Below are 12,200 nucleotides of genomic sequence, written 5' to 3'. Positions count from 1 at the left end.
TCCCGATTCTCCCAGAGAGATCATGTTTGAGAAGATGAGGGTAATTTGTATTTTAATGTCTGGCCCTTTTTCTCTCCAGGAGATAACCCAGCACTAGAGCTGACTGGCAGCAGGGTTCTCCATCCTCCCCTTTGAAAACACAAAATAGTTGTCTTTCGAATAATCCTGTCAGCTGTCTATGAGGCCCTGAGGTTTAAATTCACCTTTAGCGCCACCCATGGGTGAATTAGGCACTACACCATGCCCATATAGACCAATGTACTGTTCATGTAAGAAACGGGCTTGTTGGGTCTTTCAGAGAGAGACACTCAGCAATGGAGGAACCTCTCCCTATTGTCTGGGTCTTACATATAGATGACCAATCCAAAGAACCGGTCATGAATATGAGATTGGTTTGGGTCCTACACCTGGAACCCCCACTAATTATCTGATACCTACTCTGGCAGCTGGCGGATGCAAGCAATGCACAGAGCTATGGTGTTCTACTCCATACATTGCTTACACCTGTCCGCTACTAAAGCAGATCTCAGCTACTTGGTGGGGGTGCCAAGTGTTGGACCCACATCAATCTCATATTCATATCCTATCCCAAGGTCTCCAATATTTTGGTCTTGGACGAACCCTTCGAGTCCCAATTCACTAAATAGAGAATTTGATAATACAGTAGTTTTCTAAAGCAGTTCATCCCAATATTCACTCCCCTCACATCTCACCAGTTGTACAGGAAGTTTAGTTATGAGACGTTTGCCCCATTTTTGCCACTCGAGGGCTTCTCATAGCTGTCTGTCCCCATGTATATCTGTAACAAGGTGGGAATAAAATACATGTACCAGTGAGTCTTTTTTTAACAACCACCCCGTGACTTTGTCGGGTCAAGGAATCATTTTTTTTTTTTCATTTAAATAACAAAAGATTTTCTTCCTCATCATAAGTACAAAGATACACACTGAAAATGTGGTGCAGACCCAAAATGGCAGAAATGTGGTGCAGACCCAAAAGGGCAAAAATATAGAAAGATTTATTAATTATACAAAAAAAAGGTGGGGGATGGTTGAAATAGAAACATCTAAAATTGTACAAAATCTAAGGTCATGACAAAATAAGTGTGACCTGCTTGCTTCAACAAAGCCCAGAATATATAGGTCAGTGGGGAATAAAGCCATAGAATACAAAGCCACATATGAGCAAACAATATAATTACTGAGTGTGAAAAGCGACCTTATAAAACAATGAATGCTGCTCACAAAAAATTGTAAAATCGTGAAAAAAAATAGTCAAGTATTTACATAAATAAATCCCAAAATGTATAGGTTACATTACCCATTCTAATAGGATGGTATGGTGAGGACATACAACTATTGCCCCGAGAGACTAATGTATATAAAAAAGCATAAAAACATACACAGGCAGATAGACAAAAAAATGCAACATCAGTGAGAACCAAAAAAGAAAAAAATCATAAAGAGTCAGGCAGTCTGTCTATATACCAGACAAGAAAGGATCCCCAAGTGTTTCGCCCCACTGCAGCTTTGTCAGGAGTAATTATATACTGTTTGTATTTTGTAGTGTATGTGTCATTTTTAGTGGGCATCTTTGAGCTCATGATGAGTTAGTTGTATTGCAGACTAGCAGCACCCAGCTACATGTGCCATCTGTGTTTTTGGTCCGAGTCAGAGTTCCTTTCATGTCACTGGCAGGCACCGGAACAACCAAAGTAGATGGCTGCCCCCAGTTATTAAGACATTACCAAACAATTTCCAATATCTTAGCTTCCTTGGAGGGAACAGTATATTGCCTAACCATAGTAACTACCTGAAATATTCAATAAATATTTCCCTTACAAAACTTACACTTAAATCAATAAATTAGAAACTTGGACAACTTCTCCTTCTCCATGTTGGCTGTGAAGGGTTTCACCCAACTAATACGGAGCAGGATAACTGTCGGTGCAGAGGTGGGAGCTTCTTTGGTGGCTGTGGTAGGACATGCTTCTTTTAGCTATCCACTTGAAGTTTTGTTGGCTGGTACAAGGGTTGGTCGATTGGGCAGCCTTTGCAGGACACCCATGGCTGTAACAGGGCGGATGGTGTGTGGTGGTGAGGGTCTTTCTGGGGTCTTAGTGGAGGAGCGGATGACAGGCTGATGGGAGGAAATCATTCTGGCTACTGTTGGTCTAGACAGGAAGAAGAAAAGGACAATGATAAACATTCCTCACTAGAGCAATAGTCCCGGGTGGGTCACATCATGTATCGCTGGCACTGTATGTTTATGTCTGCACATCAGTAACAAAGGGTAAAGCATCCCTCCAGCCTTATTCTAAAAAAATATAAAAAAACAGTCGATAACGGAGGAAATTGGTTCCATAAAATGATTAATATGTTCTCCTATTGGCCTTCTAGAACCTGCGCATTGTATAAAGACAGGTCGACATGGAAATTTTCAGCTGCAGATTAAGCTTCAAATGTAAAGCAAATCTACAGCGAAATCCATTTTTATTAGCTAAGGATTTCATCTCTTTTAAGTGAAAGGGAATCTGTCAGCAGGTTTTTCTATGTAATCTGAGAGTAGCATGTTGTGGGGCAGAAAGCTTGAGTACAGTGATGTGGCACATATTAGGCTGTGTGTTGCTGTTTCTATAAACCATGGTTTTATCAGCAGGAGATTATCACTACCGGACTAGGTGTCTCCTGGTCCAACCACGCCCCCATCACTGATTAGCAGCCTTTTGTCAATGTACACAGAAAACTGCCAATCAGTGTTGTGGGGGCGGGGTTACATAGGGTTGAACATTCTGAGCTCTGCTAGCTCTGCAGCAGAGAAAACTGTGATTGTATCAAAACTGCTGCACCCAGTAAACTAATTAATGTATCACAGGAATCAGGATATCTGCCCCTACGTCAGATTACATAGCAAAAACCTGATGACAGACTCATCAAAAGTGCAAATCTCATCCACTTGCCTACTACTCTAATGTGCAAATGCGCGTATAATTTTCAGATGTTTCTTTTCACGTGAATTTATCCAAGGTGAAAAATTGAGGATGGAGATACATTTTAATTGTTGGGATCCCAGCATTTTCCATGAATGGTGTTTCCAAAGACCCCTGTGCTAACGGAGCAGTAGTGCCTCTTCATTTACTTCTATTGGGTTTACATTATGTCCAATCTCCATCAGCCCCAAAGTAGTAAATTGAGCCGTGTTCATGCATGTGACCTGCTTACGGACATGTTTAGGATCGATGGCCATAAATTTTTCACCTACCTTGTATTTAATGGGTGAACCCTATTAATACACTGTAGAAATGAGCTGTCATAATAGTCATATACAGTACATGTCTGAAAACGCTCACCTGGAGTTACTGTGCTCTAGTATTCCAGGCCCGGTATAAGGCCTTCTATTCAGTTCTCCGACTTGTGCTCTTGATGGATGGCTAGCTGACTGAGGTCTAATAACATGGTCATCAAATTCGGTTGGCAAAAAGGCCTCATCCCCCATGTATGTATTTGTTGGCATTGCTATGGTCTTGCTTGGATTGAAGACCCTATGTAAACGTCTTGCTCGAATGTCTGCACCCTTGTTGATTCTGGAGTTTACACCACTTGGACCTGGTGGGCATGGAGTCATAGGAGGAGATGGCAGACGAGGGGAATCAAATGATGTCATCTCTGCAATGTTCAGTGAGATGGCTATTACAGGGAAATAATAATAATTAATGAAAACTATAAATAATACAATGATTTCACTAAACACTATAAATGCTACCTCATTATGCAGCAGCAATGTACCTGTGACACACAATACACAGTGCAACAGTTGAACCATCACTTGGTACGTAGGAGGATTACTCACCAAACCTGAACCTGTCACCCGATTGACTTAGCTTGATACTTTACCCACAGTCAACTGAGTAGACTATATGTAGTTAAACAGGTCACTCCACAGGCAGAAGGACAGAAGTATTGCTCACCAATACTCTGGTCTGGCAATCAAGAGCCCACACCAACCAATAAATGGCCCCACATTCTTCCGAGAAGCTCACTGGTTCATCTCATGGTAGCTACTGTATATTCCAATCTTGCTACGTAATACCAGGTCCCCTGAAATGACTGTGGTTTGGATTACTTACTCTGTAGAATCACAATAGGTCCCCCGTGCATCATACATGGTCACTGGTGGAACTTTCACTTAGGGACCAATTCTTGGGGGATAATTCATATTTTTAAGACGAATCCGAACTCAGGTCATGTCTTATAGCACCACTGTGGTTTCCCAACCACATGGTCGCTTCCCTACACCTCCCAATAAAATATATGGGCTTCTATTCTTCTTGTGTCCAAACTCTGAACATCAACCCTCCATATGGTCGTCCTCCTGAACTTCAGATGAAGAACTCCTTCACTTCCTCCATGTCTAAGAGCCCCAGAGGGTCAGGGGTGTTTGGCCTCAGAATAGCACCATTGATATAACAACATTAACGCTCTAGTCCTTTACTGGATCCAATTCCCTTTCTATGGCTATAACCAGCATTCTTCCAGCAGTGGAGATGCACACATTAAAGGTATACATACAGGATAATTGTACGAACGCACAGAGAGAACAGGCAAACAGACAATTGGAAAAGTACAAGGAAAGCACACAAGGAGCACACGTATGGGGGTATTACACTAACAGCAATGGGATAATAATATACACTATATTTATATATAAATATATATATACAGTATATACTACACACACTGTGTGCTGAATTTGTATTTTGATGATCAATATTTCTATGGAATAACTGCCATGATGTCAGTCGTTCTGAAAGGTTAATAAACCTGAAGTAAAAGTAAGGTTTTGTCTTTCTTAGGCCCCCTTCACATGTCCGTTTTATATGTCTGGTTTTTAAGGACCGCAAATATGGACACATGGTCCGGCTGGCGTGGTGAGCGGTTGCATCACTGATGTCACCGCTCACCAAACCATCCAGATCGTCGTGGGACATGGGCTTTAATGAATTATCAGCGGAAAGGTGAGTATAACTTTGCTTTTTTATTTTTTGGTGAATAAATGGGTAAAAGAGGGGAGTGTTTATTTCAATTAAATTACTTTGTATGTGTCTTTATTAAATCTGACTATGGGGTTAGTAATGGGGGTGTCTTATAAACGCCTCTCCATTACTAACCCCTGGGCTTGATGTCAGCTGACATTACAAAGCTGACATTAACCCCACAGCTATTACCCCACTTGGGTAGAGTACCTTGCTCTGTGCTCTTGGTAAAATGATTGTTTGGTTGGGGAGCTGTACACTAGACCCAGCTCTGTGGAGTTAGAATTTGCATGTATAGTTTGTGGCTAGCCGACCTAGGATTTTTTTTTTGTATAATTTGTATTTTCTTTTGCAGATATATTTATATACGGAACCAATAAGACTGGTAGTGATCAGTTGCGTCAAACATGCTAAGTTTGACCTGTGTCTTGGGGGCCTTAACTAAATTGAAGAAGCTCTTACCTGAGGTTGATCTAGGAGAGTGAGTTGCAGTCTCAGGAGATACTCTTACAAGGCATGCCGAGTCCCAAGTGTCCTCCAGATCTTCATCCTCACTGCTGGAACATAAGCTATCTCTGTCCTCTTCATCACTGTGCGTTATAGTGAGGACCTGTGGGGCCTGATCATCCTTTATCCTTTGCAGCACTCTAGTGACATTAATTAAAAGACAGTTTGATTCTTTCTCCAGAAAACCATCATGAATTAATTCAATGTACCGTATGTCTTTTTTTGTGTTCAAATTTATCTTGCAAAACTCATTAATTTGCCTAAAAAAATCCCAAAACATGAAACTCATAAATCTTCTAATACGCCCCTTCTCACCATTACTTCTCAACTACAGACATTTTTACATGTTAAAGTGCAATCTGGGTCAAAGCTGATTTTATGTACTGCTGCTGTGGTAAAATACTCGAGCATTCTACCCATTTGGAGTGCTGGTGTATTTTATTATTACCGTATCCTCAAGACAACAATGTATAAAATCTTCAGTAAATGCAGCCAAAAAAAAAGAAAATTTTTTGTTTTATTTTTTGCTTTCCCTTAATAGTTGGAAGGACAATACATCACTAACATGTTTTTCTTTTTCATTAAAAACCACGGTCTAATCATGTTTAAAAAGCACTTTATATAGTTAGATCGTACCTGCTCAGTTAGTCATAGGGGTGTGCTTCATTTCATTCAGTCATGTTTGTCACCACCCACGCAATATGAATGATGCTCCTGGGGTTGCGCCGACGTCAGTCAAATACTTGTGAAAAATCCTGCGCTTGCGCAGTGTCGATCGGATGCGCATGTGCCATGATGAGCGGCTCCCCACACTTGCACCATGACAAGCGGCTTCGGCCGTATACAGTCAGTAAAGCTTGGTAATACACACAGCTTCAGTGCACGTGCCCGGGGTGCCGTTCATCATGGCGCATGCGCAAGCACAGCTCCACGATACATATTGCACAAGCATGGGATTTTCAAAGAGGATTTGAGTGACGTCAGCGCAACTGCGGGAACATCAAATTGTGTGACTGAATGAAATGAAGTATCACTAACAACACACTGAGGACAGTTTACATGCTACAAAAGGACATAACAGGTTCCCCTTAAAGGGCATCTGTCAGTAGGACAAACCCTCCTAAGCCGTCTATATGGGCATGCAGGCCATAGGAAGATGGATAAAATTACACCTTGATATCTGCAATCTGATATTTTATTCCACTAAAATTTACATTTTTCTTAATATGTAAATGAGATGTTAAGATCTATGAGCAGATCTTCCCGAGAATCTGCCTCCAGAGCGTATATTAAATGAAAGGAGAGCTACCAGTGTGAGACATGTAATGACTGATAGTGTGCTCTCTTGATCTACATGTCTCACAATGGTAATGCCCACTTTCATTGAAAATAATATCTGGAGGCAGATTCTCATGAAGATCTATATCCAGCCCATAGATCTAAACAGTTCATTTACATATAAGAAAAATATGGATTTCTCTGGAATGAGACATCAGATCACAGCTATCAAGGTATCATGTTACTCAGCTTCCTATGGCCTACATGCCCTTATAGACGGCCTAGGAGGGTTGATCCTACTGACAGATTCCCTGTTACGGCTAAATTCAGACATCTGTGGGTGGTGATCTTAGTTTGGACCACAATGCAAGGACTGGCAACGAGTCTCCTGACCCGAACTTGACAGTCTCATACATGGCTATGAGGATGTCAAGTTTATGTCAACAGACCCCCTGCTTGGACCATACAAACATACCTACATAGATGTCTGAATTTGGCTATGTCTGACATTCTCATCAATCATCCTTGTTAGCTCCTCTTACTCATGATGGCTTTCTCTCCAGGCTTTTAGTTCTGCAAACACATCATCACGATCCTTCTGAGAGACGGTAACAGAATCATATGAGGCCTCAGGCTTGAATCCCTTTGGCGGCACACTTGAGCTATGAGTTGCCTGAAAATAAATATTACCAAAAATATTTAGCAACAGTAACACCTAATATTCCATGGATACCCTGAAAAAAGAAGAAGAACTTTATATAAAATCAGTGCTGTCCAAATGGAATATGATTTCATGGTTATCGCTGCCTCTTGATCTTGGTCCTCTCTTTTGTGTCTCAGTGCTCTATCCAAATTCAGCTGGGACTACAAACATTTTCAATGTTTCAGTATAACATTTTATTTGCAGACACTTACCTCTATCTTTTCTTTTCGTGCACGGAGAGCTTTGACGGGGTTTCCACAGATGACTTTGCTAACCCCTGTGATTAAAAATAAACCCATACAATTATGGGTACAATTACTGAACAAGCTGCTTGCACCCTCGTATACTGTACAATACCCAGAGGCTCCACAATAACAAGAAAGACAACATGAATTCATGTTTGAGCAGCATTTTTTAATTATTGTTACCATGAGTGAGATCACTGGTTTCGTCCTCGACTGGAGAATCCTCCGGTGGCACAAGTGGGCTTCCACTTGGGTGGCTAGTCTTGGGAGGCTGGACAATTCTTCCAACACTTGAGGGTCTTGGGGCTGAGTTTGGTCGTCTGGTTAGCACCGGCTGGGCAGTACTAGGTCTCGTAGCTTTGTTTTTTTGGGAACTCTCAGATTCTTGATGAAAAAAAATGTTTCGAATATCGGTTTGATCATTCATAATATATTTAATTAAAGACAATCAGATATCTGTTTATACCTAACACACAATCCTTACAATAGGACATAGTCCTCTGGAAGAACATACTACTAGCCTGACATCATTTCACCAATTAAAGGGGTTATCTAGGACTATCTAATTTTTTTACTGTGGGCCTAAGAACTAACAAGCATGTAGTTACAAACTACCTGCCTGTTCTACCCAAGAGCAGATCTCTGCCTGCGATTCTATGACTTCAGCTGACATAGTGTTGGCCGAGCAGTGGATTCTCTTTTGCTCTGCTCTTTCGATGGGGCGAGACTGCCGACGTCATGCTGATTGACAGCCAGCTCCCACAGCATAACTTGTCAATCAGCATGACGTCTGCAGTCACGCCCCATCGTCAGTGACTGCTCTGAGCTTGCGCCGGATAGGACAGGCAAGTAGTTACTAACTAGTTAGCAACTACCTGCCTTTTATTTTTTGCACATAAACGGGGTACATGGTTTTGGCACATTAAAGGACGTTTCCAGGATTAGAAAAACAGAACATGGCTTCTTTCTTACAAAAAACAGCTTAATAAGCAAATACCGTATTTATTTCCAGAATTGTAACTAGTTCTTATCTGGGGATGACCTTATATGATTACTGGGACTTACCCATTCTGCTAAGAATTGGAAAAAAAACACTTTTCGTCCTAATTTTGATGTCTGGTGCGATGGGTTTGTGAGGGGGTTTAATCACCACAGTGATATTTGTTTGATTTTCCCCTTCCTATTCCCATCAGGACCTTCTGCTGGTGGCGCTCCCTATTGGTATTGTTACCTGTCTGTTTGTCAGTTTTATATATTTGGTCTTTTAATATTTTTGGATGTTTTTTAGCCTTCAAAAGCTCCATTCTTGTCTCCGTTATTCCAGTCTATCAATATGTTGGCTGATCTATTACCATCCATCTGCTATTTCTGGTGGCACTTACCTACTGAAGCAAAGCTCATAGCACTTTCTTTGATGGACTCCAACACCACCAGCCAGTCCTTATTTGGAGTCAGGGGGGCGCTTGGGTTTATTTGATCAGTGGGGGCATCATCAAGAACTTGTAATTGTGGGATCATTCTTCTCACTACTAAACGGTAATCATACTCTGAAGACTGAAATAAAAAAAAAAACATATTCTATTTCTAAGCCACTATTTTGCAACAGGAATATACGTCAATGTGAGCGAACCCTTAACCATAGGTGGTGTCTGATATTAAAAGAAAGAAACCAAAGTAAAGTCAAAATATGAATAGTGTGTAAAAATATCTCAATTGTATTAATCAAACAATTGTTGTGCAGGAGTAAAAAAACAACATAATTTACTCCAATTGTTTGATTAATAAATTTGACTTTGTTTCATACTATTCATATTTGGCCTTTATTTTGGTTTCTTTCTTTTGGTTTTTATGTATTTTGTACAGATTGGTCATTATACATTAGTCTGATATACACTTGCATATATATGATGTCATACTTATGAAACACGTGTAGTTGTGTAATTCTACACCTAACATGACATTTTAGCTTTATTCAATGTTATTTTACTTGTTATGTTTTGTGACACGTTGTCAAGATGGTGCGTTGTGAGTCGTGACAATCTTTTTTACATCTGTATATATGTTAGTTTTTTTTATTCTGTCTATGATGATGTAGACATGAATACTTAAAGGGGTTATCCCACGAACAAAGCACATTTTAATTACTAGATTTTGGAATAATAATCATTTCCACAATTGGATGTGATAAAAAAGGTTTCTGTGCTGAGATAATCTTATAAATATAATATTGCTATTTACTGTGTAATGGCTGTGTCCAATCATGCAGAGCTGCTCCAGTACATGGTCAGAACATAACACAGTTCCTTTTCTGGGGAGGGAAGAATAAGTCATTTATGATAAGAGAGTATACAGACAAAACAGGAGGGTCTCACAGTTGCTGTTTTCTGAAGTTAAACATTTCCCTGCCTGATTTATCACAGGAACTTGTGTTTCTGCCACCCTCCCCAGTCCTGTGAGCTCGTCATAAATTAAGTTGGTAACATATAAGCTCAGTGACAGCCGGAGTTTCTACCTCTCTGACTTGATTTTGCTGAGTTTAGGGGTATGGAGACATGGCAGAAACACTTGCACGACCCAATGGAGGACCTGGAGTTAGAAGGTCACGTCAGGTAATGAATTGCAGTCGTTTTTAGAGATGGTGTGAGTCTTATTTTAAATGGATTTTCTTTCCTTCAGTGCTGAGGGTTAAGGACTATTTCCATGCTGGCTGAGAACATGCAGCCTGGTTGTTCTCAGCTGCAACTGCTTATCATTTACTCCCTCCATATATACTGCCTCTGGGCATTTAGTCCTTGCCGGTGAAAGATTCATCTTCCTGTGCTAAGTGTTAAAGCTGAGTAATTGGAGTGGGAGTTGGAGGAGTAGTAGTGATCTGTTGTTTGCTGAAGTACAACAGTTTATCTCCCGGTCCCTATTCCCATTTAGTTTATTCTTCCCTGCCCCTATTCTCCTCCTTGTTGTTGGTGAGTGGTTTTGTGTGATAATGGTTTTCTGTTATCCCTGTTTTGTCTTCGTGTTTTGTTTTCTTTACATTTCTGTTCCATGCCCTTTAGGGTGGGGTAGGGTATGGATTAGGGTTACGGCATATTAAGGTTGTAGACCCGGGACTCTTTACCTTCAAGAGTATCCTCAGGACAGGGATAGTTAGGGTCTCAGTTCCAGGAACAGTTTGAGGCCCCTCACCCTTACTTAAGACCGTCACAGAGTGACACTCAGAAAATGTGTTACCTTAGGCAGGGAAAAGTATTACCTAAGTATTACCTAAGAAAATAGCAAATATGAATCCCTGCTGTTTCATCTGTATACTCACTTATTACAAATGACTTATTCTCCTCCACCCCCTAGTCAGGATCTGTGGTATGTGCCAACCATGAATTGGAGCAGCTCTGCATGGTCAGATATGGCCATTGCACAGTATATAGCAGGGGAACATTAATAAGATTATCTCAGTAGAGGAATATTTTTTTTTTATCACATCCAGTTGTGAAATGTATTGTTATTCCAAGATCTGGTAATTAAAATATACTTTGTTCGTGGGGCAACCCCCTTAAAGGGGTTGTCTGGTACAAATCGATAAGTCTGCAGTCACTCTGTGAGATTGCAGACTTGTGAATCCCCCAGCGCACGTGCTGAGCACTGCAGAGATTCACTGTTTTTTGACCTGGGACCGGAAGGTATGTATGTATTATACATACTCCTGGCCAGTGAGCATTACCTCGCTTCCATACAGTTGTATGGAGCGAGACTGTGCCCACTAGACGGTTGTGCCCACTGGACAGCTGCATCACTAGATTAGGCGCAGCCTTGCTCTATACAAGTGTATGGAGCGAGGCCATGTTCGCTAGACGGGCTCTGGCCGGGAGTATGTATAATGCATACATACTCTCCATCCCGGCTCAGAAACCAAGCAAATCCCCAGAGCACACAATGTGTGCATCGGGGGGATTCATAACTCTGGAGTCACACAGAGTGACTGCTGGCTTATCAATTTGGACCACACAACCGCTTTATGAGTCTGTAGCTGTAAAGATTGAAATTTGTAAAATTTCAAGTTTTTTTTTTAAATATGCTTATATGAAAAATGTAAGAATAAAAAATATCAGTTTGACATGAAAATTTGATTAAAACAATAAATACATTTTTGATTACATATTCCCGTTAACTAAATGATGGGGCTCTTGGTATATTAGATATGAGATCACCAGAGTAGATGATCTCACCCAAGGTGAAATCAGATCAGGCAGCAGAGTCAGATGCAGACAGAAGGGTTGATAACCTTGTTAGAAGCCGTGTCTGGGGACAGATGGAACTCAACACGAGAGACGCCATGGTCAGCATAGACCTTCATTACTACTCTGAACCTGCGTGCTTAACCCATATGTTGCAGGGATGACCAGACCACACTGTGAGAAGAACAGAATCTCACAGATATATA

General features: G+C 40.9%; 1 protein-coding gene across 2 annotated transcripts in view; it reads right to left on the bottom strand.

Moving 5' to 3' along the window:
- Window positions 1-895: 895 nt before the first annotated feature.
- The window catches only part of LRRC56 (leucine rich repeat containing 56), a 66,293-nt gene continuing 54,988 nt past the window's right edge, over window positions 896-12,200 (bottom strand). For both annotated transcript variants that reach the window (XM_069738857.1, XM_069738858.1), the window contains exons 8-14: window positions 9,148-9,319; window positions 7,949-8,149; window positions 7,733-7,797; window positions 7,360-7,490; window positions 5,495-5,679; window positions 3,350-3,686; window positions 896-2,173 (exon numbers count right to left, since the gene is read on the bottom strand). In XM_069738857.1, coding sequence (XP_069594958.1) covers window positions 1,999-2,173; window positions 3,350-3,686; window positions 5,495-5,679; window positions 7,360-7,490; window positions 7,733-7,797; window positions 7,949-8,149; window positions 9,148-9,319 — 1,266 coding nt within the window. In that variant the 3' untranslated portion in view covers window positions 896-1,998. The remainder of the gene's footprint in view (window positions 2,174-3,349; window positions 3,687-5,494; window positions 5,680-7,359; window positions 7,491-7,732; window positions 7,798-7,948; window positions 8,150-9,147; window positions 9,320-12,200) is intronic.

Source organism: Ranitomeya imitator, chromosome 9 (genome assembly GCF_032444005.1).
Source record: "Ranitomeya imitator isolate aRanImi1 chromosome 9, aRanImi1.pri, whole genome shotgun sequence".
NCBI classification, from domain to species: Eukaryota; Metazoa; Chordata; class Amphibia; order Anura; family Dendrobatidae; genus Ranitomeya; species Ranitomeya imitator.
The sequence above is the reverse complement of the archived record's forward strand: the minus strand, read 5'-3'. Positions and strand labels throughout refer to the sequence as shown.